This window comes from Mustela nivalis, assembly GCF_964662115.1.
Source record: "Mustela nivalis genome assembly, chromosome: 3".
Lineage (NCBI taxonomy): Eukaryota > Metazoa > Chordata > Mammalia > Carnivora > Mustelidae > Mustela > Mustela nivalis.
In genome coordinates, this window is record NC_139022.1 from 103417704 (window position 1) to 103445002 (window position 27299).

At 40.2% G+C, this 27299-nt stretch overlaps 2 protein-coding genes across 2 annotated transcripts in view; both read right to left on the reverse strand.

The window, feature by feature from the left end:
* Window positions 1-27299, reverse strand: part of LOC309860940 (protocadherin alpha-13-like) — a 113527-nt gene that overhangs the window by 38632 nt on the left and 47596 nt on the right. The gene's annotated exons all lie outside the window — the stretch shown is intronic.
* LOC309862030 (protocadherin alpha-C2) lies at window positions 6492-9733 on the reverse strand (the record flags this gene model as incomplete). The annotated part of the gene is made up of 1 exon (XM_082725324.1): window positions 6492-9733. Exon 1 carries the CDS (start codon window positions 9060-9062, stop codon window positions 6492-6494), a length of 2571 nt encoding a protein of 856 aa, XP_082581450.1. The 5' UTR covers window positions 9063-9733.

Here is a 27299-nt window from a genome sequence, read left to right on the forward strand (position 1 = left end):
AAATAAAGTATATACAATATAAATAACATACAATATATATACAATATATATATAGTATAAATACAAAAATATATTTATATTTTTATATAAATATAAATATAAATATAAATTTTTATAAATATATAATATATTATATATAACATATAAATATATATTATATATTATTATATTATTAAATATATTATATATATTATATAAATATAAATATATATAAATATAAAAATATATTTATGCTATATATATAATATAAAGCATATAAAATATATAAAAATACACCATATAAAATATTTACATAACATATAAAATATGCATTAACCAACTCTTTATATTCTTGGTAAGTCTGCTGGGCAACAGTAGCCTATTAGTAGTTAAGTTTTTGAAGAATCAAAATTTATACTTGGGTCTAGCACCCCTAACCTTGTATTGTTCAAAGGCCAACTATACTTTTTTTTTCTCTTTGTTATATCTGAGTTTCCCAGATACTGGTTTATTTTTAAATGACACAAAATTTCAAGTAATAAATAAATACATGTGTGTTTCACCCAAGCTTGATTAAAATCAGAAAAACTCAAGTTTAAAAGTTGACTACTGATATACCAGACACATTGGTGACATATACTAAGGATTTGAATGAAGTGTGATTGTTTAGTTTTCTAACACTTGATGATAAATTCCAGAACTATGCTTAATTCCTATTGGTGGAAAGCCCTACTACATTCTGTTGTTTCAAAGCTTAGTCCTTCAGGAGACTAATAGCCACAAAACTCCAGATGTGGAAAAACTGATTTAGGTAGTCCATACAGGTGATGTAGCATTAATAAAGAGCAAGAAGCCATTTAAGTTTCTACCAAAATTATAACAAAGATTTAATTTATCCTGTAATGATATTATTTATTATTTACACCATAGAATATCTGAGCTATAGAAGGGTGAACCACCTCTTTCAAGACAAATTTAAAATAAAATAGGTTTAAAATACTTTATCTCCTTCAAAAAGAAAAAAAAAATCATAGGACCACTCAGGAAACGACACTCCTTGTCATGGAAATCCATGCTGATGCTATTGGTAAACCGTCCTCTGAGACATGAAACTACATGCAATGTCTCCTTTTCTTCCTATAGGGACTCTATTAAGGATGTACCCTGCAGATTTTTCACACTGATACTCTGTGATCATTAGTATAAACTATGAGAGGCAGAATCCTAAAATTCCCCCCTCCCCAAGATCCTCACACCTTGATGTATGTGCCTTGCATAATCTCCAAGAATAAATATGATGGCTCTTACTTTGCTTGGATTATATCATATGACACACTTGGCTTTACAACAGGGAAATCATCTGGGCCAGACTGATCTGAGCACATAAGCCCTTTAAATCTGGGTGTAGAGGTCAGAGACAGAGTTGGAGAGATTTGAAGCATGGGAGGGATTCCACAGGAGAGAAGATTCTCCACTGTTAGCTCCAAAGATGGAGGGTATCATGAGGCAAGGACCTGAGCACAACCCCTAGGTAAGTATGGAGTCCACAAAGAAGTAATATCTGCCAACAGCCTGAATGAACTTGAAAGCATATTCTTCCCCAAAGCCTCTAGAAGACAGCTCAGCCAAGGTGCCATATTGACTTCAGCTGTGTGAAAACCTAAGCAGAGAACCCACTCACAACCTGTAGGACTCTGAGATAGTAAATGGGAGTTGTTTTAAACCACTGATTTGTGGCAATTTCTTACAAAGCAATAGAAAATGAATATATAAACTGTTGGGTCAATAAGGCAAGAAGGAGTATAACATTTAAAATAATCACTGTTATATTACATGCTAGTCTTCTAGTAAAGCAATTGAAAAGATGAGAAATACAAGAATTCTAATTGAACTACTTTCCTCTGAAGTCACTTGCTAATCCGTGAAGCAGGAAAGTAAAAAAATATAGTACTGAAACATACTAATGGGTTCTAGTACAACAGAAAAGGCTAGGTTTGCTTAATTCTGGAGGCACAGCCTGCTAGCACAGCAGTTACTTCCTCACTCACAGTTTCACTTCCCTGGAGCCCAAAGTCCTGACCCTGCAAGGCCAGAAAGGAACTGATGTTGTTTGTGTGCCAAGAAACTAACATTTTTCTTCACCTTCGCAATGTCAGATATTTCTTTGCATTTGTCAAGTTCAAATTCCTGAAAGAAAAAAATTGTAATTTTTAGGTGAGCAGATTTGAAATTTTGCTAAGGAATCCTCTTGCCCTTTGATTTTTGAAATCGTGATTATAGGTTATAATGCTAAAAATATGATCATATGGACAAACTAAATTTATATTCATACTTAATATACACAGGAAGTTTGAACCAGGTGAATTCCTAACAAAAGTCACGTTCAAAGACACCTGTAAATCTCCATTAAATTCATCGAAACCTCTGGAATCAGTAATGGCAAGTTTTCCTCAAATATCTGTGAAATGACATCATCCTAACCTCTCATTGAGAGCAGAAATTGGTGGCAAACCAAGGCAAGTATCCAGAACTGACTCTGCTTTTCTGTCAAGCAGACAGCATGCCAATGGGCAATTTATAATATGCCAGGCTGTGTCCCTGCAGTGGTTGGAGGTAGACCAGATGCCCATGTGACAGCTCACCCCTGGGTCAGAGGAAAGGGTAAGCCAATGACATTCAAGCTACAATAAATAGGTTTCATCATCAATCAGAATATTTGCAAGATAAGGAGACAGAGAAGAGCTCAGCCATAATTCCATCTGGCTCAGCAGATCTGCAGAAAAAGCAAGGAAGGAGGTAATTTGAAGAAATTATTACATTACCAGACCAAAGAGAATCTTTTCTCAGAACAGTCCTATAACCAATATGGAAATGGCAAAACAAAGTAGCCCACCACTCAAAAGCAGCCGTGAGAGGATGGAACACTGGAATAGAAATTCACAGATAGAATTTCTTTGCCTATTCTGACCATCACACAGATTTCATGAATTCACCACCATGTCCCTTTGCACTAAGTGTAAATTCTGATACAGGACAGAGTCACCAGATAGAAAGGTTGGTCCTAGGGGAAAAAATTAGGTGCCACTAGAAGAAGAATTAGCTCTTTCAAATCACTGCATCCACAGTTAGGGGTACAAGTGTATAAACAGTGACAGAAATACGGAAGATCCGATGGCTACAAATTGCTTGAAAATAAATGGCAGCAAACTGATTTCTGCTAGTGTTTTGTGATTTCCACATCTTATGCCACCCGCTCCCACAGAAGCACAGTTGGACAGATCTGCCCAGAGCACTCAGAGTGACTCATGAGGAGCCACAGGACCACAAAGGCACAGAATCTACTTTAAGATTTGGTTTCCTTTTCTTGGAGGCTCTGAAAGGGGCGCCAACCACATTCAATATCAGGTTTTCAGAAATCTCCAAAGAGAAATTCTGCCCCATTGCCAAAAAGTTAGTTCAGAGAGCTCATTGCACAAATGGCTCATGAAATCAGCTCACTGGGGGTAAAATCTATCAAAAGATTAGAATCTGATGTTAAATGCTGTTTAATAAGCAAAAAAGAGAAATCAGAAAAAGAACAGAGATGAAAGATCGCCACAGTCTATGCCAAAGTGAAGCAGATAAACAAAAAGATATCAGCTTGATAGTAACATTTTTACACATTGATCCTCCCCACTGTGATCTACTTTTATGCAAGGAATTACTCTTTCTCCTAAAGCAGTCAATTTACCCTACTAGGTGAACCCATACGTAGTAGCCAAAATGCCAGATAATCACATAGCAAAAGGAGTATAAACATTGGGATTTCTGTCTACGCATACTATTTGAAACAGCATAATGTTTGAAATCAGACAGGCAGGACCGAAAATAGACTAACAGAATGACTGTGTGTGTTACTTAACCTCTCTGAGCTTATTTCCTTATATGCTAGATGCTGGTAAGTGTTTCACGTATGATTTACAGGGAATGAAATCACACATATATCACAGAGCAGAACATTTTTATATAGCATAGTGGTCACTGAGCGCAGATTCCCTTACTCATCCTTTATCATCTTCATCTCATTTAACGTGCGCACACAGCATGAAGTTTCCCCGTCATCTGCAATAACTGGGTAGGGAAAAGAGAAAGCCTACCCTGGGAGTTTAACAGGTTGATCTAGCAGTCATGACTTTCAGAGCTGAGTGACTTCTGCTTCCATTCTGCCATGTTGACCTGACTCACTCCCTCCTCCTAACTGTAATAATTTCAGGAGCTAGAGATCTTAGGGCTCTTCACCGGACTTTTGAACGTGGCTGGCAGAAATCTGCCTTGATTAAAATCATGCATTCATTCTCCTGCCAAAATCCCACAGGAACAAGCACTTTTCTGACATACTCTTCTCCCTCAGTTAAAGGTTTGTGTATCAAAGTCCGTATTAACACACAGGTCAGTGTAAGACAGAAATAGTTCATGTATCAAACTGCCCCAAGCTTTGAGCCTGGAGGAGGGGAAAAGTGTCCTTCAGCTGAGCTTCCAGCTCACAGCTGGCGGCAATGCTCTCCCAGCCTTTTCACCACCTGCAGCCCACCCAGGCCCAGAGGGGCTTCACGAGAATATGTTAAGCAAATGTCTACAGCATCCTTATTGAAAGCTGAGCCTTTTTACATGCCTCCAAAAGCGATGATCTAAAGAATTCTGGAAACTCCTTGATTTTGTCCCCCTGTTCTTAATCTGCAATCGGCCTCCAGTGGTTGCTCAATATTGACTAGCAGGCTTCTCTGATACATCCACTTACAATGTACGTGGGAAATACTCTATCCATCTGGGCTTTATTCTGTATTGTATGCATTACTTTCCTCAAGATTAGGAGGATTTAGAATATGAAACTGTGGACATTAAAAAAAAAGATAGCTTTGGAATGTCAATGAAAATACATCACAAAAATATAGGAGGAACAAATATTATTAATTCCTTTTGTAGTACCTCTGAAAGTCCTAGCTACAAAGTAGTTGCTTGGGATGATAACAATTTATCACTATGGATGGAACAAAATTCTGGTTTCTGAAATACAACTTCAAAGTATCACAAAGCAGACCTCTATTTTCTATTTTCAAGCATGCGTATGGAGACACACTACCCAAATGCATCCACACATTCATGCACCATCCAGTAATTTACATACCTTCTTCATAATAATGAGCAAGTGACCTTTGCCTACTTAAAACTTAAGGGGCAGCTAGGTGGCACACTCAGTTAAGTGTCTGACTCTTGGTTTCAGCTCAGGTCATGATCTCAGGGTTGTGAGATCGAGTTCTGAGTCAGGCTCAGTGCTTAGCATGGAGTCAGCTTGGGACTCTCTCTCCCTCTGTTCCTCCCCAACCCCCCACCTTCATGCTCTCTGTCGCTCTCAAATAAATAAATAAATCTTTAAAACACAAAACTTAAAACCTGTGCATTTATCAACACCTGTCTTTGATGTACAGCAAGCCATCCACTTTCCAAGGCTTTTCTAGCCATTGCAAACTAAATCTTAGATCCAGAAAATGAACATGTGCTTTGGAATATGTTGGACTATTCCTTGAAGTTCTGTCATTTAACAAAGATAGAAAGGACTTGAGAGGCTACTTCACATCTCATTAAAACCTTTGAAACTGTCCACAGGAAGTCAGGAGATTACAGATTACATTTAATCTACTGCAGGGACATCATATTACAATGAACGTGCCCTGTGCCAAGAAAGGTGACAAACAGGAGAGTTCTTTTCTCCTTCTCCCCAATTCCAGCTTGTCCTGGTATCCACCACATCCCCACTTCCTCAGTCCACTTGTTCTAATACCTCCGTAGCCCAATCAGACAAATCCGTTCTTGGTCTCTTTGCCTTACCATCCTTCATTTCCTCAGGTAACCCCTACAGTAGAATTACCATATCAATGAGCCAAAGCACACTTGGGCAGCAAGGTGAGATCCATGGTCTACAGGACCTCTGACATGAATTGCCAGAAGATCCTATCACATCAGTTTGGCGCAATTACCAGAAATAGTAACTGGATAATTTTCAAGGTATAAACAAGGACAGCATGCAGAGTCGACCACCACAACCTGTAGAGGTCTCAGAGCTTTTTGAAAACCAACACTCCTAGAGTACTTCCGAAGAGAACTTTTCCTCTAGATGATACAGCAGAGGCCATTTCTCCTTGAATCTCAAAACATTACCCAGTATGGCATAATCTTATTCTCAAGCCTGTTCCAGCCCTCTGCAGAGCTCTGTCTTAACATCAAATATTTAAGACCAATCCTTATTTCTCCAACATTGTTATGGTCAAGGCTTCATACGTCTGGAAAGAAAACAAAGTAAAACAATTCTCTGATGTTACTTTTCTAGCGTGGGAACAACACAGATTATAATCAAGTCACAGGTACTATATATATTCAGTTTAGAAGGTAACCCCGTCACTGTTAGTAACTCAATGAAGCCAATGACACTTGGGGCGTGGGGAGGGGATGTGTGAAAACGCATGACCCCTTGACTGCTATCTCACCTCATTTTGAGAAACAGCATCATTTTTGAGAATAATCAGGTTCCCGGCACTCTGCCCACTTTGGCCTGTGAGGTGCCTGCTGTCACTCGTGGCTGCTTGGGCTCCCCCAGGCCCCAGTCCTGTCTGCGCCCCTGTGTTATAAAACATGAAAGTGTCACTCCCTGAGCCTGCTGTCAGACAGGCCTTGTAGCAGTAGGTCTTGGTGAGGGAGCCATTCCCTCGCACTTCAATGAAGTGAGGCTGCACTTTGAGGCCATGGGGTAACCTGGCATCGATATTGTTATTGGCCTGTTTGTTGAGTTCGGCGGGGCAGCGCTCCCTCACTCCACAGAAGCCCCCACAGCACGCGGTGCCGTATGCCGTGTAGCGGTAGCACTTGATGATGCTCAAAACAATGATTGTCAAAAGAAATATAAAAGACACTGTGCTTAATGCTATTATCAGGTAGAGCGTAATTTCAGAATATGTCCGCGGACTCTTAACATGTCTCTGAGTATCCGGGAGGATTCTGGAGACTCTGTCCACCACAGCCACTGTAATGGCCACGGAGGATGACAGTGATGGCTCTCCATTGTCTCGGACCACCACCGTTAGGTTGAATGTAGTTCCACTCTCATCTCCCATCTTCCTGGTAGTCCTAATCTCTCCTGTGTGTAGCTCGACTTTGAAGAGGTCCACGTCAGAAGTCTGGGCCAGATGGTAAAAGAGCCACGCATTTTGGCCAGAGTCTGAGTCCATGGCTATGACTTTGGTGACCAGATAGCCAGCAGGGGCAGTCCGAGGCACCATCTCAATGGCTGCTGAAGAGTTAGTTGAGGTAGGGTACAGGATGTGGGGGGCATGGTCATTCATGTCCACCACATACACATTGGCGGTCACAGTGCTGCTCAGTGGTGGACTCCCCTTGTCCTGGGCCTCCACGGTCACAAAGAACTCCCGAAACTTCTCATAGTCAAAGGAGTTGACAGCATAAAGGCTGCCACTGGCACTGTTAACGGAGACATAGGAGGTGACTGGCAGCCCTTGAATCTCCCTCTCCAGGAGGGAGTAGGTCACCTCCGCATTCTCCTTCTCATCTGGGTCTGTGGCTTGCACAGTGCAGAGCAACACCCCTGGCAAGTTGTTCTCCTCGATGTAGATGGAGTAGGAGTCCTGGAGGAAGCTTGGTGGGTTGTCATTGATGTCAGAGATCTCAACCCGCAGCGTCCGCTGGGATGTGAGCTGGGGTACTCCCCCATCGGTGGCCGTCACTGTGATGTTGTAGGCGGCCACACGCTCCCGATCCAGCGGACCGCTCACCACCAGTGTGTAGGAGTTTCCAAAGCCGTTCAGTCGGAAAGGCAGAGAGGCCTCCAGGCCCAGACTCACCTTCCGGTTGAGGCCCGAGTCTTGGTCATTGACACTGAGGAGGGCCACGACGGTGTTGGATGCAGCGTCCTCTGGCACTGGGCTGTACAGGTCCGTGAGCACTACCTCTGGTGCATTGTCATTCACATCCACAATGTCCACCAACACTTTGCAGTGACCCACCATGGGCACTGGACCCTGGTCAGTCGCCTGCACATAGATCTGGTAGGAAGAGGCCTCCTCATAATCCAGCGCTCCACTTACCCGCACTTCCCCAGTGCTGGCATCGATGCTGAAGAGCTGCCTCTCCCGGTCCGACGTGTAGCTGCTCAAGGAGTACCTGAGCTCGCCATTGGAACCCTCATCCGGGTCCGAGGCATTCAGCTTCACCACCAGCGTGCCTGGCGGGGCGTCCTCCCGAAGCTGGACGCGGTAAGTGGACTGGTCGAAGGTGGGAGAGTTGTCATTAGTGTCCAGGACACGCACGGAGATCTGTGCCGTGCCCGAGCGGGCTGGACTGCCACCGTCCACAGCTGTGAGAATCAGGTGGTGCAAGACGGCCTGCTCTCGGTCCAGGCCCTTCCGCAGCACCAGCTCCAGCACCTTACTGTTCTCCTGCAGGGGTTTCAGGTCCAGCTCAAAGTGCTCGCTGGGGCTGAGCTCGTAGGTCTGCACCGAGTTGGCGCCCACGTCGGGGTCCTGCGCGCTCTCTATGTGAAAGCGCGCTCCAGGGGCCACCGACTCGCTCACCTGAAGCCGGTAGTCGGGCCGCGGGAAGCGCGGCGAGTTGTCGTTGATGTCCAGCACCTCCACCTCCACGGCGCTCACCGCTACGGGGCTGTGCGCCAGCACCTCCAAGCTGAGCAGGCAGCGAGGCCGCTGCTCACACAGCGCCTCCCGGTCAATGCGCTCGTTGACGAAGAGCGCTCCGCTAGTCAGGTCCAGTTCCAGGTAGCGCGGACTGGGCGCACCCAGATGGTTGATGCGCAGGCAGCCGGGCCCCAAGCGCCGCAGTTCCAACCCCAGCGCGTTAGCCACGTTGCCCACCAGCGCGCCGGGCGCCTGCTCCTCCGGCACCGAGTATCGCAGCTGGGAGGCCGCTGGGCCCGGCAGCAGCAGTAGCAGCAGGAGAGGCGGCGGCGGCAGCAGCCAGGACATGGGCGGCCGGAGTCGGGGATGCTCTGTCGCCCCAGGTCGGGTACCCCCCAGCTCCATAGCCACCGGCCGCGGCGGAGGTGGGAGCCGCGGGGCAGGGCCGGAGGCAGCAGTTTTCCCAGCCGTGCTCCACGCCCGGGCCCCGCCTCCGCCTCCGCTCGTGCCACCCTGCGCCCGCTCCCCCACGGCTCACGCGTTAGCAAACGCCGGGGGCCGCTCCGATCGTAGGCCCTCCGGAGGGCTCCTGGCCCCTCCGCCCCCGCCGACGCCCCATATCCCAGCTCCTCCGCTTGCCTCAGAGCCGCTCAGCCTGGCTCCGCTGCCTGCCTGCCGCCGCCGCCGCTCCTGGGGGAGGGAAAAGGAAGCAGAAGGGGAGGGGGAGGAGCGCTCCGCAAGTCCGGCTCGGATTCCGCACCGAGGTGGCAGACGGCGACCGGGAGCGATCGGTCGCTCCAGCCACTCCAGCCCCGGCTCCCTCAGCCTGGCCCCGCGGGATCCCGGCAGACCGCGGGAACGCGGCCACTCCCTTTCTCCCTGCCCCCCGCTCCCTGCTCAGCCAGTCTCCACGGTCCCTCCGCCGGCTAACGCGTCTCGTAAAGAGATTATTCTAGGACAAGCAGTTCTGTTTCTAGGACTTGGGCTATCACCTTCCCAGGAAAAGATTTCCAAGCGCGACTCAGGAAAATAAACTCGGGGCCTTAGCTTAGTAGGGGCATCTGGGCGGCGGCTCCACATTCAAGAGAAACAAGCGCAAGGGAGGCGCTCTGGGGTTGCTGACCATGGGAATTATTCACCTGATCCCAACGTTTTCCCTACAATACTCCTGAATAGTGCAGAAAGTATTCAACTCCTGGGGCAAAGGGAGGAGGATGGCAAGTGCGGTTCTCTTCTGCGGCGCAAGCCCTAAACATCCTGGGATCCCAATACTCAGTTCTGCTAGTAGCCAAGTGGCGCTAGCTTTCAGCGTGTACCTTGGCAAATAACCAAGAAAACATCCAAAATTTTATTTTAAAAACTGGCTCCATAAAACTGCAGGCGAAGGTCTTATTTGACCCCTTTGTATCATAGTGGGGAAATCTGGTAAAATTTTAAAGAAATTCTTCCCTCAAGTTTTTCCTTCTTTTACTCCAAATCTTTTTAATTTATCCTCCAAGACATTTTCTTTGGTCTTTCAAGAGTGATTTAAAAATTTTTCTTGAACAGATGACAATGTCTTCAAGAGCCTGCAAAACCATTACATCAAGAGGGTGATTCTTGATCTCCCAAGCCAGGCTAGAATTTGGACTCCATGAATGCTTTGCAGTGAAAAATCTGCTGTTATTAAGCAAAATGGGGGACATTGGGATTTATCTTACAACAGTCAGCAGTTTCGATGGCTGCAGCTCCCCTCCCATAAATATGAGGTTCCTTTCCACCTCTGGCCCTCCTTTCTCCTAAGACTCAACCTTGTATTGCTACAGAGACAACCAGTTTCTCTTCAGTGAATGAGAAGGCTAAAGGATCAGAGGAAGTGTCTCTGTGCTGTGTCACTGCCTCTTCTTCTCTGTTCCAGACACCCACTCTTCCCAGGCCATCTCCTCTCTTCCACAGGAATTTAAAATCCATTGCCCCACGTGCAAAAAGCACTCACCAAAAAGTCCTGTCCCTTTCTCATCTCCCAGCATCCTCTCACTCCTCCATCTCCCTCTGTGGGTCATTTTCTAGCTATGGGCTGGAATAACGCCAGAATGAGAGCTGACATTTGGCATTCTTCCCTCCTTGAGGGGATGGCTGAAGGGGCCAAGGCAATGATCCTAACACCCAGATTTCAAAGACCTGAACTAGGACCTCCCTTCCTTCCCACCCACTAAGTGCACTTGCTGACAACACTCCACAACCCAACCAATTTGATTCCAGAGATGCTCCCAGACTCCTCCTATCACTGCTGCTTCTTATTTGTCCTCTTCATTCCTTCAAGGGTGCAGAGTGGGAAGCAATTTCCATCACATACTATTCCTGTCTCTTTTCTTAGGTCTCTGGCTTCTCCTTCTCTGTCTGCTTCCTCCCCAAATGTCCCTACAATAACTCTGTCTCTGTTTGCTGTGGTAATTTGATCTCAGAAAGCCTTAAACTCTCAAGTGCATGAATTGTAGGCCTGGCCTGTGTCTTCACCCATTACTTATTTCTGAAAATAAATGGCTTATAAGTGGAATCAAGTTATAAGTTGTCAGGAAGAGTGACCTTTTCTTTTTTCATCTCCTCCCAGGGCCTGACAGTCACTGCCACCTCTGCCCACAGCTCAGAAACCTGGCCACTGGGTATTGACCATGCATGGATCTGTGCCCCTGAAAAGATCATAGGCACTTAAGGAAGAGTGACACTTAAAGTGACAGAGGCTTTGTAAAGTCTTTAATGGAAGCCCCCAAGTGTCACATCTCTAGAGAAAAAACAAGGCTTGTCTTTTAGCAATTTTGTCATCTTTCAGGAAGGACACCTGCCAGGTTATCCGTTTTGATGTGTCAGGATCATAAGTTTCAACTAGTATTTACACCCTCAGTGATTGAGAAGGCAAACAGAAAGCCAACACAAATCAGTCATCTTTTCAAAGACATTGTCCTAGAGAGATTGTACTATATTTGGCACTACAATGATTTTGTTCCACACTCTACTGTACTAAGCCTCTTGCCAACCTTCCTAGTTGGTGGAATGAGATTGCTCAGATTGCTGGCAAGTGTCCTGTCGACAATATGAATGTTAATGCCTTGACCACTGCTTCCCTTACTTTGTACTCCTTCCCTTGGACCTTCAAGAACCCCTATTAAAAAGCAGAGTAGCACAGTGTTTAGGAACACAGACTTTGGAGTTGGTCATCCACTTGCCAGTGACTAACCATATGGCCTTGGACATGCACTGAAATGTAAGCTTCAGTTTACTCATTTTAATCAGGGAAGACAGACAATATTAAGTAAGGGTAGTTATGATTATACAAGATGTTGTATTTAAAGCAATTTACATAGTGACTGACAAGTATGTTATAACTATTATTATTATTAAAATGCAACAATTTATTATCACATAATACTTGACAGTATCTATATAGCATGGCGGAAGTCAGTGATGATGGGAAGCTGAGTGTGCACCAAAGTTAAGCTTTCCCAATTACTTCTAGAGCTTAGCCTATATTTTGAAAACGAAAACCAGTCCCTTTTTGTATCACTAAGGAAAAGGGACTTCTGTCATGAGAATTCCTTCAAGGGATTTGCTTCCTCACAAGAGATTCACCCTTTTTTTTTAAGATTTCATGTATTAATTTGAGACACAGCATGCGCAAGCGGGGATGAGAGGCAGAGGGAGGGGGGTAAACAGACCCCCCTAAGTGCAGAGCCCAATGTGGGGCTTGATACAGGGCTTCATGTGGCGGTTCGTTCCCAGGACCTGAGGTCATGACATGAGCCGAAGTCAGATACTTAACAACTGAGCCACCCACGTGTCTCCAGAGACTCAACTTTTTAGGATACGTGAAAATACTTGAGCAACAGAGCACAGCAGAGTTCCCAAACATGCTGTAATCTCCAGCACACAGCACAATGCTAGGCACTTAATTAATGTTTTTTGAACAGAACTAAATATATAACTTCTGCAATTCTCTGAAATAGAAACAGCTTCTTCTTTTTGCTCTCCCCAAGTCTTACATACATTCCAAAATCCATCTTAAAACTCATCTAATCCAAGAAACGTCTAGTCTCATAATGGCCTTTTCCCCCCTCTTCCGCAGTCTACCACATATTTCTGAATGCTGACATGTGTCATTCTTCATTCATCCGAATGCTTTAATAGTATCTCTTCACTTGAATTATAAGCAACCTGCAAAAGAAGTCTTTTTCTGTGTATTCTTTTTTTTTTTTTTAAGATTTCATTTATTTATTTGACAGAGAGAGAGAGATCACAAGCAGGCACAGGGGCAGGCAGAGAGAGAGGAGGAAGCAGGCTCCCTGCTGAGCAGAGAGCCTGATGTGGGGCTCTATCCCTGGACCCTGAGATCATGACCTGAGCCAAAGGCAGAGACTTAACCCACTGAGCCACCCAGGCACCCCACTTCTGTGTATACTTCACAGTGTGGGAAACCGTATAAACTTTCAATAAATGATAATTGTGTCATTTTCTTCAGATCCTTTTTGGCAAATTCAAGAGCTGCTACAGTTTGGGCTTGTCCTCTTCGTTGTATATGGACAGACTATGTCTAATGGAGAAGGGGCTCAAGAGTCTGAAATGAGGGCGCCTGGGTGGCTCAGTGGGTTAAGCCCCTGCCTTCAGCTCAGGTCGTGATCTCCGGGTCCTGGGATCGAGGCCCGCATCGGGCTCTCTGCTCAGCAGGGAGCCTGCTTCCCTCCCTCTCTCTCTGCCTGCCTCTCTGTCTACTTGTGATCTCTCTCTGTCAAATAAATAAATAAATAAATCTTTAAAAAAAAAAAAAGAGTCTGAAATGAATTTACTGTGAATTTTTTTCCTTTAAAATTTGATATACTTTGTATTTCATATTTGTATATACCCCTGGAGAACTGAATCCCACTAATAAAGTTGCTGAACTCTAAAAAGACTCTGCCCAAAAGTATTAAGTGATCATCGTTCTACTTTATATTATAATCATAAAGTACAAGTACTTGCTGCTTGTAACTAACAAAAAAAAGTGACAGGTTAAGAGAAGTTCCATGATAGGCAAGGTTTTGTGTCACGGTAGACACAGTTTTGTTTATCCCCATGGTAGACAATAATTTTGAGATAGTATTCCTCAATTATATCCCTTCATTATATTTGTAAAATGAGTCTATCATGAAGTCACTGGACACAAGAGCAAAACCAATCACAACACAACTGAATTAAGGCTATAAGAAAAATACCAGCACTCAGTGAACTCTCCCAATTCACATAAATTTTTCCTTTGTTATTGCATCATTACAAATAATCTCACTTTGAGATGATCAGAACCAAACCATCTGGAGTTTTTTGGCTGTGGGGCAAGGGGACATACTCCATTAGTTTGATCGGGCTTTTTGGGTGGACCATGATGAGAATATCTGCCAAATCAGGAAGGATCTTCATTAGTGCAGCCCCAAAGTTGTTAAAAATTTTCACTTTGTTATAAAGGACCAGGACTTCTGTCTTTATGCATCTCCAGAAGTCAAATACTTCCCTATATGGATACAGCATTCTCTATAGATACACCACCCAATGGATGGGGACATAAAAAAGATTTTTCATGTAACATGACAGCTAAATTTTTTTCACATTCCCTTCCCTCCAGAAGGCATTAGCTTTCAGGGAGAAACCTCTACATTTTTAGTTCTGAGAAACTAATATACTATTGATTCTGAACTGAGGCATATAAAAATTGCTTAGAATAAACAAAGGGACTCAGACTATCTTTGGATGAGTAACAGTAAAAGGAGAGACTAGGTTAAAGGATTGGGGCAGACAGTGCAACATTAACACATAAAACCAAACTGTTCATTTAGTTTCTGGCTCTGCTTCTCTATCAGTATTCTCAATGGAGATAGCCTAACAAAAATTATAGAATGTTAAAGGTAGAAAGATATTTAGAAAATGTATTGCCCAGATTCTTTGTTTTCCATCAAAGGAAATGTTTAAGCAGAACTTAAACCTCAAGATCGGTGCCAGAAGTAAGTCAAGTGTCTTTAACAAGATATATGATCTTCCAGGGTAATGGAAGAATTTACAGATGTGACCAGGGAACTAAATTTCCTATTTTTTTTTAAAGAGTGCCTTTGAATTTGATATAAATTCCTTCAAAACTCTGATATTAATAAAGTGATTGTTTATGAGCATTAGAAATGACGGCATTCATGCTAGGGACTACTAAACCAAACTGGTAACATCAAGCCAACTGCATAGACTTAAAAAAATATTTCACATTGGCATTCTAGATTTTCAGTTACCAGAGTCTTTGATAAGGGAAATTCTACAGGCACAACTTCTCTGAAGTTCACAGAGACAGTTAAACCAAATCTCCCAATATAACCTTGCAGACAAAATGAAGAAAGAAAAGCTGCAAAACAGTATAATTAGGTGATTGCTTAACTGTGTGAAAAACACTGCCAAAGAGTGTTTATTAATGGAATGCTTTAGAAAGTTAAATCTCATTGGGTGAATACAGCAATCCAACTGACTGGTCTTAGCCTATTTAACATTTTATCAACGACTCAGGACAAGGAAGCATCAAGTGTCCAAGCCAATCCAGGAACAAACTGAGTTCTCTGGAATGAAAACAACTGCCTAGGTTAGCCATGTTTGTAACTCACTGAAAATAGCACCAATATTCCATTTGAGATTCAATACCTGCCAGAAATTACCAAGTTTGTATTTAAACTAATTTCTGGCTTCTAGCATTGCCATTAAAACTTGTTCCAAGTTTCCATTCATCACTTGAGGCCTCTTATTTTAATAGAAATCCTTGTCTGGCCCTGTTTCTCCTTGTAATTCTTGGGATTTTAGCCACAGAATGAACTAAGACAGGAATCTGGCACTAACGAACATCTTTGTTCCCAAGTGCATTTTAGCCAAAACATTCATTGATTTGGATGTGTTTTTTTTTTTCTTTCTCAAAAAAAAAAAAAAACAAAAAACAAAAAACCCCACCATACATATTATTGTGGTTCTTTGAATTTAAACTGTTTTCCAAGATATGACTTGGGCTCATTCTAAGTGAAGGCCATAATTTGCTTGCTGCTTAGAAAAAAAACCAAACAAAATTGTACCTCTCAGATATTTCTCAGAAGTATCTGTTCATATATTCAAAGTATGAGGTAATTGTTGGCTTTGGGGATCCCTCTTTCACCCTGATGCCTTAGCACTTAACAGTTATTATTTCTATACGTATTATCTCATTTAATCCTCACAAGAGCACAGTGAGGTTGGTATTGATATAAATACTGGATCAGAATCTCCAGGAAATTTTTTTCCATGCCTCTGTTTCTTGAGATTCTGCTATAATATCTGACCATTACACATGTACTCCTGATTAAGAATTGTATTATTTGGGACACCCAAGTAGATCAGTCAGTTAAGTGTCTGCCTTCAACTTGGGTCATGATCCCAGGGTTCTGGGATCAAGTCCCACATTGGGCTCCCTGCTCAGAGGGAAGCCTGCTTCTCCTGCTTTTGCTGTCTGTCTCTTTCCCTTTCTCTGTCAAATAAATCAATAAAATTGTTTTAAAAATTGTATTATTTGGACTCGAGAGCTATTAATTTCCAAGTATTTCAAATGGGATTCTATTCAATTGTTTCCCTAATTACAAATTTCTTTTTCTTTTTGAGACTTTGATTGGATCTTCTGATTTTTTTAATGATTAGACTTGATAAAATTATGATACAAAATAAATTTTTATTTCCTACCCCAAGCTTTTCTTTATCATCTTCCCACCCATGATATTTTGCTTAAATTTACAAATGAAGTTTTACAAATGATTCTGACTTTTCTGATATAAATCCCACTCATGTATTCCTTGAGATAGATGTTGTTACATAATTCCTTCAGCGGTTATGTATACAATACATTGTAAGTTGGGTAAAATATAAATCCTTTAAATTAGCTAAGTTAATATGTAGTGTGTTTTCAATGAATATTAAAAGATCTTTTAAGGTATTTTGATGAGATCATTAAGGTTATCTAAAAAACTTTCTTCATCAAAGGTCTTTTTGGGGCACCTGGGTGGTGCCCAAAGGATCTGTGTTTGGCTCAAGTCATGATCCCAAGGTCCTGGGATCTAGCACCAAGTTAGGCTCCCTGCTCATTGGGAAGCCTCCCTTGTGCTATCTTTTGCTATCTCTCTCTCTCACAAATAAATAAATAAATAAATAAATAAATAACTTTAAAAAAAAAGCTCTTTTTTTAAAAGTGATTCAGGAAAGACATATAGATTCTTAAATTTGTAGTAACCTCAGAATTTCTAACAAAGCATCTTTAAGATAGTAAGATCTAAGATTCCACTAGCAATTATAAAATTATAAATTATAAAAATTATAAATTCCACTAGCAATTATAGACCCCCCTCCAACAGCTCCTTCAAGGTTTTAAATCACACTGAATGCTAAAATCATGCATCTAGGTAGGGCCCTCTTCTAGTACTCCTGCTTAAAGTAAAATCAAATTCTATGATTCAAGATCTAGCTCTACTGTTTACTAATTACGTGTCCTTAAAAAAGTTGTTTAATTTCCCTAATACTCAGCTTAGTAAAATAAGAAACACATAGTACTTACTATAAATGTTTATTGAGATAAAGCATGTAAAAATTTCAGTATATAAGTTCTCAGTGATTATTAGCCAGAAATAAGAAGGGGTAGCATGGGGATAGAAGTCTCATGAAATTATCCAAATAACCTGAGAAGAAGGGAGTAAAAAAAGGGGGGGGGATCCAACCTTCTGCATTCTCTCTCTTTTTTTATATTACAAGCAAAAAAAATGCTTATTCTACCTAACTGACAGAATAAGGTAGAGTGGAAGAAAATCTAGTACTGGTTCTATTTATACAGCATCTCTGAATTAATGGTCTCAAAAGATCTTAAAATCATTTAAGTTGAGGCATCTATAATTGGCTGATGCCAACTTCAGGTTTTCAGCAATGAACAGGAAAAAATATACATAAAATTCCCCAATCAATCAACACTTTAACCTGTGACTTTTTTTTTTTTAAATCTAAATCTATTGGAGAATTCTCCAATAAATCCAGTGAACCAAAGACAATGGAGTGGTAACTTTAACAAAGATATAAAATTGAGGCAGAGAATAGCTCAATAATTTACTAGAAATACGGAGTTTATTTCAAGAAGACATGGGTAAAAATTGCACTTTCTCTCTTTCCAATTCAATGTTACATCTATTATAACAGAGTTGTCACCCTAGGATTTTCAATATCCTTTACAATTAAAATTTCATCATAACCTCCCATGATTAGTTGTCTATAGTACCCTTAAGCAAGACTAGTATTCCTGTGATCCAATTATTATAAGCTCATTTAAAATCTCAACTCTATATGAAACATTCATGGGTTCATAAATCAATGTATACATAGTATATACTGGACAGCTCTGTCTCTTAGAATATGTGGATTTAGTGCTCCTTAAGCTACAAAGAGTTGAGGAATAAAGAGGATTTTCAAATTACAAAAAGTCATTTTTTCCACAGGTCAATATTGATGTGTTAAGAAAGTAGCAATCACCTCGATAAAGTCGGGCTATGATTTCCTGGGTACAAGAATGAATATTGCATCTCTGGTTGAAAACGCAGTTTATAATTCTGAGAACCTGGCAATTGTAGGTTGCAGACAAACACAAAATTATCATTAATTATTCCCTAATCTTACTTCCCCCAGGGCCAATATATTTTGAAAAAAAAAGAAGGGATTCAGTGGTGTTAAACAAGAAGTGCTAACTTGGAAATACAGGAAGTAGGAAATCACATTTATTTCCATATAACTTTTTCAAAAACTCTTGTATGTTGGTCTAATGAAGCTAGATTTAAATTCAAATTCATCAAGGATTCATAATCTAGTATGTGCCAATCTCATTAAAGAAATATTTTAATATGCATGAAGATTATTGAGTCAACATTAAGTATATGGCATAAATCCTGTAGGCAAGCAGACATTTCATTATTCTCCAACAAACCCTCACTCATCACTAATCTTAAAGGCAGAAAACTTTGAATGTCTAGATGGAGACATTTCTTTTCTTCCTTGATTTAGGTAAGTTTAGTGGCTCTCAATTTTTAGCATCCATGACAATTTCTCAAGGTGGTACCAATACAAGTAGGAACATTATACTTGAAAAATTTATGTGATTTTCAAGCTTACTATTATTTATTTATTTATTTAAAGATTTTTATTTATTTATTTGACAGAGAGAGATCACAAGTAGGCAGAGAGACAGGCAGAGAGAGAGAGGAGGAAGCAGGCTCCCTGCTGAGCAGAGAGCCCGATGTGGGACTCGATCCTGGGACCCTGAGATCATGACCTGAGCCGAAGGCAGCGGCTTAACCCACTGAGCCACCCAGGCGCCCATCAAGCTTACTATTATTTAGATATAATATTCACCATACAGAGTTATTTTGGAACATACCCTTGAGAAATATGTGCATTTCAGTTCCATTTAATTTTACCTTATGTTTATTTTAATTTTTAAATCTCAGAATTTTTAGAGAAAAAAATGGCCTTAAGATAGGGTTTAAGAATCTTTTTTAAAAAATATTTTTAAAATTTATTTATTTGTTTATTTGACAGAGAGAGATCACAAGTAGGCAGAGAGGCAGGCAGAGGGAGGGAAGCAGGCTCCCTGCTGAGCAGAGAGCCAGAAACAGGGCTTGATCCCAGGACCCTGAGACCATGACCTGATCGGAAGGCAGAGGCTTTTATTTTTTTTAAAGATTTTATTTATTTATTTGACAGACAGAGATCACGAGTAGGCAGAGAGGCAGGCAGAGAGAGAGAGAGAGAGAGGGAAGCAGGCTCCCTGCTGAGTAGAGAGCCTGATGCGGGACTCGATCCCAGGACCCTGAGATCATGACCTGAGCCAAAGGCAGCGGCTTAACCCACTGAGCCACCCAGGTTCCCCTAGGGTATAAGAATCTTAATGGCAGAGATAAGTCTGAACAAAACAATCTCACTATATTTTTATTAAAATAAAACATGTCCCAGCTGTCTCTCCAATGCAGATCTTCCATCGAAGAACTTACTTGGGGTGTCCAACGGGCTCAGTCCACAAAGGACGTGACTCTTGATCCTGGGGTTGTGAGTTTGAGTCCCACATTGAGGGTAGAGATTATTTAAAGAAAAGAACTTACTTGATATCTGATAGAATAATGAATTGGAATGAACTGTTAAAGTAGAATAGGAATGCTTTTATTCTATGAGCACACACAGGTGATATTCTTTATTTTCTTACATAGAACAAACATCATTTTAAACAATAGTTTATTCTCCCGATGTTTGGAATATATGCATTAAATACTTGTTTAGATATACACACACACACAAATCATGTCCACCCTCAGATGCTGGGGAACTTTTCATTCATTTGACATTTATTGAACATTAAGTTTGTGGCAAGGACTGAACTAAATAACTATATAACTATATATAGTTAACTATATATATATAATTAAATCTGTATTTAGTTATAGATATATATCTATAACTAAAGTGTTATAACTATAACACTTTCTTGGTACTTCTTATGTACAGTTTTAATTTATATGTCAAATTGAGGTAATACATGTAGATATTTTCCCTGTTCAACATGCTTAAGACACAGAGTTTACTCATTCATGCTACAAATATTGAATGAAAAACCATTACCTATCAGACAATCCGCTGGCTACTGGAGGAACAACGGCAAAAGAAACAGACATGATATTGATCATGGAGTAGTGCAGTAAGGGAGGTAGATGATAAACAAGTGAACAAATAAGTAGGCAAAATGTAAAAATGTCAGAAACAACCAAGAAATTATGATAAAGGATCCCTGAAGGAAATATATTTAGAAATAGCTATCAGCAAAGGCCTTCAGGAGGAGGTGACGTTTAAAAATTGTGACCTGAAGGATAAGAAGAGGCTAGCCAAGCAAAGACTAGTGAGGAGAGCATTCCCTGCTGGGAGAACATCAAGTGTGAAGGTACTAAAGTAGAAAAAGTCAGCCAGACTTGAAGATTAGAAAGACAGATAGTGTGGCTAAAGCATAGGGAGCAATGGGCCTAAGATGGATGGGAAACAACCAGGGGAGGGATCTTACAGTCTTGTACATTACCATAAAGAGTTTGGATTTTATTCCATTTATTCCAAGGTAAAAAGCCATTGTAGGTTTTAAGCAGTACATGAGATGATTCATTGTATATGTATATACATTGTATATACATTATATATATGTATATATTACCATAATTGCTATATGGAGAATGAGATAAGGTGCAGGAAAACTAGTCACAAGGCTATTGCATCCATTCAGGGGAGATAAGATGGTGATGTGGACCAAGGTAGCAGTTGTTGGTCGAAGATGGACACCTGTCAACTAAGTTTCAGAGGTGGAATTTATAGGACTGATTAATTAAAGAGCAATGACAAGATACCCTTTAGAGAGGTAGCTGTCAAGAATGACCCCCCAACTTCCGCCATGAGGAACTGGGTGGACAACGGAACCAGTTTCTAAGGACTATGGGAAGAGATGGTTTGAGCAGGTCTGGAAATCAAGGATTCTATTTTAGACCCGTGTGAACTGCCTGAAAAAAGCCAAGCAGAGATGTTAGGCAATCAGATAGAGTTTGGAACTCAGCAGAAGGGTCTGGGCTGAAGATTTAAAATTATAGGAGCGCCTGGGTGGTTCAGTCAAGCTTAGCTAAGCATCCGCCTTCGGCTCAGGTCATGATCCTAGGGTTCTTGGATTGAGCCCCAAATTTGGGGCTTTCTGCTCAGTGGGGAGCCTGCTTCTCCCTCTCCTCTGTCCCTGCTTGTGCTTTCTCTTTCTCTCTCTCTGCTGAATAAATAAATAAAATCTTTTTTAAAAATAAAATTACAATTGAATAAATATCTTCTGCAGTCAAATGCTCTACCCCTGAGCTATACCCCCAATAAATATCTTCTGAATGAATGTGGACACTGTGGTAAAGGGGCAGAGTTATCCCCTATCCTTTGATAGTTGCTTCCTGTACTGGCCTGACTCTCTTTTTCTGCCATAGCAATACTCCTTATTTCTTATATATAGCTCCCTTTCTGAAATACTTACAAAATTGTACAGAAGACCTACCCAAAGCAAAGTGTACTTGTGTTCTGGATATTCTTAGAAGCAACTAATAGAGGAAAAAATATCTGGGGACCACTAGCCACCAAAATATAGCTTTTATTGCTGTAAAAAAGAGCCTCTATTATACACATGTGCTTTCTGAACAAGTAAATACAACATATCCATATATTTAAGGTTTTTAAAGGACATAACTTTAGTTATACTATGTAATTTATTTTTATTTTTTATTGGTCTTGTATTTACTTGATTTAGGTTCAATAAGAGGTTCTTATACAAAATTCAATTCAAAAAAAAAAATTCAATTCACCCAGAATTGTAAAAAAAATTAAAAAGTGAAAGTCCTTTCAAATCCCATTCTCCTATAGACTACACCTTTAACAGATAATTGTACATCCCTACAGACTTTTTATTTATACACATATAAATATGTACATATATATGTATATATATACATATATATATGGTTACAAAATGTAACCATATGCTATACACTATCATGAAACTTAGGTTTTTTAGTTTTGCTTAACATATATGATGGACAGGGATGCCTGAGTGGCTCAGTCAGTTAAGTGTCTGCCTTCGGCTCAGGTCATGATCCCAGGGTCCAGACAGATCAGAGATGGAGCCCCACTCAGTTTCTCTGCTCAGCGGGGAGCCTGCTACTCCCTCTGCCCCTCCCCCACTCCTGCTTTCTCTCCCTCTCTCTCAAATAAATAAAATCTTTAAAAGAAAACAAAAACCAAACAAAAGATATATGATGGACATCCTTCCATGTCAGTGCCTAAAATTCTGTTTCATTCCTACTAATAGCTAAGGATGGATATTCAGTTATGTATGGATATTTCATAATTTATTTTTATTCCATGATTGAATATTTAGGTACATTTCTGAAAGTATGTGCATGCATATGCCTGTGTGTTTATTCTGAAAGGTACTTAGTTAAAAGTATGCACATTTAATTTTTAATTAGGCCAAAATGCTGCCCTACATTTTTTGTGCCAATTTATACTCTCAATCAATAGTAAACAAGCCAATTCATTGACTTCAGATTTGTCTCCAAAATTCTGAGTTCATGATGTAGTAAAAAAACACAGAATCACATTCACAGCAGTATTTTGTTTTCCTTAATAAAAAGATCTCACATTATAATGTATTTCATATGACTTGCATGAATCCTAAATGTTCACTGAAAAAGTCTGCTTACTTCTTTGAATTTATTTTACTTAAATGGACTGGTTTTATCATAGTGTTTTATATCATCTTTACCCTATATCCAACAGGGTTAAAGTTTATTCCTTTAAGAACATATATTTCTTGATATCTCACTCTCCAAATGCTTTAGCCAAAAATAAAGAAATTATGATATTTAATTATTGGACAAATATGACATTTAACAAAAACTTAAAAACATAAGATCTGAAGCTGAATCCAGTATATCTAAGTAAGGTCACAACAGGCCTTTCACAGAAAACAAATGTAGCCTCTGGACAAATTTATAAAGCAACTCTTTGAGAGCTCCTGAAAATAAGCAAAAGCAGGGAGATTTGAGGGGAAGTGGGATGGAGTCAAAATTTGGAAAAAGGGATTAGCATGGAGTTTCCATTGCTTTGGAATGAAGACAGTCATGATTGTGGCAAAGCTTGAGGAAACTAAAGCACAGATAGCCCTCAGTTTCTCTTGCATAAGGAACAAGAGGAAGGAGCCAGTGGCAACAAGCAAGCAGGGAGGGGAGTAGGGGAGGAGACTTGAGCTAGAGAGAACCAAAAAAGGGATCTTTAAAGTCTGTACCTGAATTCTTCCCATGTCTTTAGAGAGCCCAAACCATACATATAGAAAACAATGCTAAAGCTAAAAGAACTAAACTAAAATTTGAACTATTGCCCATCACAAACAAGAGAGAATTTATATTTCTAATTCAATCAAGTTCTTCCTCTACTAGAAAATATTAACATCCTTCAAAGGAATAAAATAGAATGCAGTCTCCACAAAATATATGTAATATCCAGGACACAATTCAAAATTTCTTAGCATATAAGGAACCAGGAAAATGTGATGTATTCTCAAGGGTAAAGACCGTTTAGAAGTTCATCATCAAACCTGAGATAATGCAGACAATGACTTAAAAGTAGCTACTATATTTAATAAAATAAAGGAAAATGTGCTAGTATGAATGGAAAGAAAGTAAATCTTAACAGAGAAATAGAAAATATAAAAAAGAGCCAAATGGAAATTTAGTACTAAAAAGCAGAATATCTGAAATAAAAATTCACTGGGTGAGCTTAGTAGAAGAATGGAAATAACAAAGGCAAAATGCAGTGAACCTGAAAACAGAGCAATACAAATGATCAAATATGAATTGAGAGAGAAAAAGAAATGAAATAAAATAAACAAAGTCTCAGACACCTATTGGACAAGAAAGGAATATAAGGAATGAATATTATTAAAGACCAAACCTTAACCCTACTATGATAAAACCAATATCAAGATGTATCATATGTAAATAATTGGAATCCAGAGTGGAGAGAGAGAAGAGAACCAAACAATATTTGAAGAAATTAAAATTAAAAATTTTCCAAATTTGGTGAAAAACATAAATTTGTAGATTCAATAAACTCTGTCAATTCCAAACAGGGTGAATATGAAGAAAAGCACAAATGAACATATCACAGTCAAACTTCTGAAACAAAGATAAGTATAAAAAAAAAAAAGCCACCTTGAAATTAGTGCCCTCACCCCCCAGAGGGAGAAACAAAAACAACAATATTACAAAAAGGGAACAATGACTCAAATATCTATAGACTTCTCATCAGAAATCATAGAGGCGGGAAGATAGTGGAATAAAATCTCTGAAATGCTGTAAGAACAGACTCTATCAACCCAGAATTCTATATCATCCAAAATACTTGAGAAATAAATACATTTTCACATAGAGGAAAAGGAAGAGAAATTGTTGCAGCACACATGCATTACAAAAAAATTCTAAATGAAGTTCTTTTGGGTCAAAATGAAAAGATACTATAAGGAAAATCAACTCTAAAGGAACAAATGGCCTTTTGACTGCTTAATCAGAAATTATAATTTTGGGGGCACCTGGGTGACTCAGTGGGTTAAAGCCTCTGCTTTTGACTCAGGTCATGATCCCAGGGTCCTGGGATAGAGCCCCACATCTGGTTTTCTGCTCAGCAGGGAGCCTGCTTCCTCCTCTCTCTCTCTTTGCCTGCCTCTCTGCCTATTTGTGATCTCTGTCTGTCAACTCAATAAATAAAATCTTTTAAAAAAAAGAAATTGTAATTTTGTCTTGTGGGGCTAATACTGTTCGGCATTTAATACAGAAATAATAACATAAGCAATAGCATAGGAAGAACTAAATGGTCTTCCACAGTTGCAAAGTTTCTATATATTTTTAAAGATATTATTTATTTATTTGAAAGAGAGAGAGATCACAAGTAGGCAAGAGGCAGACAGAGAGAGAGGGGGAAGCAGGCTCCCTGCTGAGTGGAGAGCCCAGTGCAGGGCTCAATCCCAGGACCCTGAGATCATGACCCGAGCTGAAGAATTCTGGAACACCGAAAAGAAATTAAAAAAAAATAAATTAAAGAAAAAAACGACAATGGGAGGGATGCCTGGGTGGCTCAGTTGTTAAGCGTCTGCCTTTGGCTCAGGTCATGATTCAAGCATCCTGGAGCCCCACATTGTTCTCCCTGCTCAGCGGGAAGCCTGCTTCTCCCTCTCTCACTCCCCCAGTCTGTGTTCCCTTTCTCCCTGTGTCTCTGTCCAATAATTAAAATCTTAAAAAAAAAAAAAAAAGAAATGATGGGGGAGAAAGGAAGTTATTCCACTCCTTTAACTGCATAGAGTTATGAATCTAAATTTAGGTTACTTAATACCTTGGGGGATTCTTGGGATTTAGTGCAACATTTGTGTATTATTTTAGATGTAAAACAAACTCTATTGATGTTATAACCCGCAAATGAAATCTTCAAGCACAAAAATTGATTTGAGTTTCTCCTCTTCTTGGATTTCTAAAAGCCCCTAAGTAAGCTTTTGAATAGGAGACTATGCAGCCATCGTATAGACAAAAAAGAGAAAAAAGCTCAACATAAGTTTAATCAAACCACTCTAGGATACAACCTTCGGCAGAACATTGCATGAGAACAATAGATAAGTAGATAAAATAGTTTATATAGATAAAATTAATTTGTAAATGATTTATAGAATGAAAATGGACATTGTACTTCAGAGGAGAGGCAAAAGTGAATGAGGCAGATGGCAGCTGAAATATGCCTAAAATACAGATAAGTTTTCACAGCTTATCCCTCTGCTCATTTAAATAGGTTGAATACAGAATATCGTAACTGCAAATATGAACAGGAACTACTTTCAACTCCTCACTACCCAGAGAGTAAGTCTTCTTTTTTTTTTTTTTTTAAAGATTTTATTTATTCATTTGATAGAGACACAGTGAGAAAGGGAACACAAGCAGAGGGAGTGGGAGAGGGAGAAGCAGGCTCCCCACTGAGCAGGGAGCCCAATACGGGGCTCGATCCCAGGACCCTGGGATTATGACCTGAGCCAAAGGCATATGCTTAATGACTGAGCCACCCAGGTGTCCCCAGAGAGTAAATCTTCTTGTTCGGTGGCAAAAATCAGTATGAACAAACTGTGAACCCAAGGGTCACAGATGACGAAGCACAATACGTAAGAACCAAAGTCCTTTGCTCTCCAAGGAGCATCATTATAACTCAGGCCAATCTGATTTTTAGTTCAACAAAAGTTGAGAAGCATCAGAGGTCACCAGGTGTGATTCACCACACACCAGAATGCAGACAGCACAGCTATAATCTTCCCAATACTCTAATCTTTGGTGGTGGAGAATGGGTGCTTGGGAGATGCGTTTTTTCTCAAACACCTTAATAATGAACTACCTTGCTCAGGCTGTTGTTAAGCTTAGGAAGGTATCCTGTAAAAACTTTGAAGGAGATGGAGAATATGTCCTTCTTTTTCAGAGAAGAAGACAAATATAAAATCTTTTTTTTTCCTATTACATGACATTTTCCAAATCAAAAGAACAGGAATGAAAAACAAGCTCTCTTATTAACTTCCTCAGTGTCTATGTTATTTCTGGGTACCGAATTGGGGACTAGAGACAACTTGCCATTAATTATTGGACCTAATGGACTATTTTTAATATTTTCGAAAATAGTCCCAACTCTGGCTAGAAATAGGAACCAAAGAGAATTATGTCTCAGAGAATAATTCATGACCTACAACAATTACAGAAGCAGATCCAGCAGAGAAGTTAAGACAATATTCTTAATCACAATCATCAACAGAAAGAATTAGCCAATATTAGAAGCTGAGAGCATGAACAGATGTTTTTGGAGTGATAGGAACTATACAGTGGAATAGATAATTAAAAGAAACAGAGACAGTTCTAAACTCTCATTTTACAACTAGGAAGAAATGGGCAAAGATCACTATAGAGCTTCAAAAGGCTTATAAACTACAAAAGA